The sequence below is a fragment of the Chenopodium album genome, chromosome 12 (genome assembly GCF_948465745.1).
Source record: "Chenopodium album chromosome 12, dcCheAlbu1.1, whole genome shotgun sequence".
In the NCBI taxonomy this organism is placed as follows: Eukaryota; Viridiplantae; Streptophyta; class Magnoliopsida; order Caryophyllales; family Amaranthaceae; genus Chenopodium; species Chenopodium album.
In genome coordinates this window covers 20,636,167-20,638,514 of record NC_137845.1, presented here as the reverse complement: position 1 = coordinate 20,638,514, position 2,348 = coordinate 20,636,167, and the positions used below count along the sequence as shown (strand labels likewise).

General features: G+C 38.2%; 1 protein-coding gene across 1 annotated transcript; it reads left to right on the top strand.

Annotated features, from left to right (window-relative positions):
* The first annotated feature begins 250 nt into the window (after window positions 1-250).
* LOC145572215 (protein CANDIDATE G-PROTEIN COUPLED RECEPTOR 7-like) lies at window positions 251-2,028 on the top strand. The gene has a single exon (XM_081631216.1). The coding sequence runs from the start codon at window positions 398-400 to the stop codon at window positions 1,709-1,711; it is 1,314 nt and encodes a 437-aa protein (XP_081487342.1). The 5' UTR covers window positions 251-397; the 3' UTR covers window positions 1,712-2,028.
* The last annotated feature ends 320 nt before the right edge of the window (window positions 2,029-2,348 follow it).

The window sequence follows — 2,348 nt, the reverse complement described above, 5'->3', positions numbered from 1 at the left end:
CCATAAATTTTTCTAATTTCAATCCAACTAAGAAATGATTTGTAATTATACTAAAGTATCCAAATGACAAATACTACCGATAAAAAGAAAAAAGTCAAATATGTTAATTATTCCATAACGGACAAAGTAACAAGACAAGTATATGGTTGACCACACTAATCAACATTACCCGTTTGCTTAGATCTAACTCATCACACACTTGACACCAATCTCACAAAACCAAAATTTAAAAATAAATAAATAAATAAATCATTGTGCAGAGTTGCAGACAGACAAACCGACGCCGGATTCATTTCCTCTCTTCACTCACCAAAACAAACAGAGAGAAAAAGCCCGTGCTCACCAGATTCACATCTGCACGATCCATCCTCTTCCTCCGTCATCACAACCACCAATAATGGCGAAACTCCACCATCTCCTCTCCCTCTCTCTCCTCCTCCTCACCCTCATCCCTCTCTCAATCGCCGAGATCAAAACCCTCAAAATCATCTCCGACTCTCGCCCTATGATTCTCTTCGAGAAATTCGGCTTCACTCACACGGGCCGTGTTAACGTTGCCGTGTCTTCCGTCTCTGTTACCTCCAATCTCTCTCCTCCTGAGCCTTCTCGTCTTGGTTTCTTCCTCCTTTCTGAAGAATCCCTTCTTCAAGTTCTTCTTGAGATCCAGCAAAACCCATCCTTTTGTGTTCTTGATTCTCAGTATACCACCCATTTGTTTACTTTTCGAGATCTTTCTCCTCCTCCTGCTTCTTCGTTTAATCAATCTTACCCTGTTAGTATTCCCAATGAATACAGTCTGTTCTTCGCTAATTGTAACCCAGAAAGCTCGGTTACCATGACTGTTCATACTGAGATGTATAATGTGGAGTTTAATGGGGTCAAGGATTATCTTCCTGCAGGTCAAACTCAATTACCCTCTTTGTATTTTCTGTTTTCAATTGTTTATTTTGTGTTTTTGGGGTATTGGGTTGTTGCTTGTTTGAAGAATAAGAAATCTGTTCATAGAATTCATCTTTTGATGTCTGGATTGTTGGTTATGAAAGCATTGAATTTGATCTGTGCTGCTGAGGATAAACATTATGTTAAGGTTACCGGATCGCCGCACGGTTGGGACGTGCTGTTTTATATGTTTCAGTTTCTTAGGGTTGTGTTGTTGTTTACTGTGATTGTGTTGGTTGGTACTGGGTGGTCGTTTTTGAAGCCTTTCTTGCAGGAGAAGGAGAAGAAGGTGCTTATGATTGTGATACCACTTCAGGTTTTAGCTAATGTGGCTTCTATTGTGATTGGCGAAACCGGGCCTTTTATTAAGGATTGGGTTACATGGAATCAGGTGTTTTTGTTGGTTGATATTATATGTTGTTGTGCTATTATCTTCCCTATTGTGTGGTCGATTCGATCTTTGAGGGAGACGTCGAAGACAGATGGGAAAGCTGCTAGGAATTTGTCTAAGTTGACCTTGTTTAGGCAATTCTACATTGTTGTTATTGGGTATTTGTATTTCACTAGGATTGTCGTGTTTGCACTGAAAACCATCTCTGCGTACAAGTATCAGTGGGTGAGCAATGCAGCTGAGGAAATTGCTAGTCTGGTGTTCTATGTGATCATGTTTTACATGTTTAGGCCTGTTGAGAGAAACGAGTATTTTGCCCTTGATGATGATGAAGAAGAAGCTGCTGAGATGGCTCTTCGTGATGAGGAGTTTGAGCTTTAGAAATAAGGCCAAACTCAACTCAGGATTTGATGCCTTTTTTTTGAGACTTTATTAATGCGGCTTGAGAGCTTGCTAACTGCTCTGATGTTTTGGGCTCAAAACTGCTTAACACAGGTCTGCAGTTGCTTCTTCACTTTTATGCTGGCTCTTTTTTTTTTTTTTTTTTTTTTTTTTTTTTTTTGCCTTTAAGAATTTTATTTCCAAGTAGTGGTTGTAATTCTCCTTAAACACAGTTTAATGTTGCCTTGTAATATTAATACATTTCAGTACATTTTTATATACTTAACAAGCCAATGTTAAAATCAATTCATGCAACATATTGCTATCTGTATCAGTATCAGTCTTTTTTCTCTTCTATTGATATGTTCACTCTTACTAGGTTACCTTCACTATTTCTGCATCTTGTCTTTTTGTTATAATTCGTGCTTCTATACTTTGTTTTGTTCTATGTCTATAAATATGCTTTTGATGTTAGTGTTCAAACCAAAGATTGCCATTCACTTAACAAGCATCAATGTCCTTTTTGGCTATTTCTGAGTGGGACCAGTTAGTTTAATTAGTTATATGGAGTCAAGGAAGTGAGAATGTTACCTCCACCAAACAACCTCTTATCTTCTTGGAAGGATTTGGGAGAGAA

Excerpts from the sequence above, each read along its gene's own strand:
- LOC145572215 (XM_081631216.1), top strand. The coding sequence starts at position 398 with ATGGCGAAACTCCACCATCTCCTCTCCCTCTCTCTCCTCCTCCTCACC.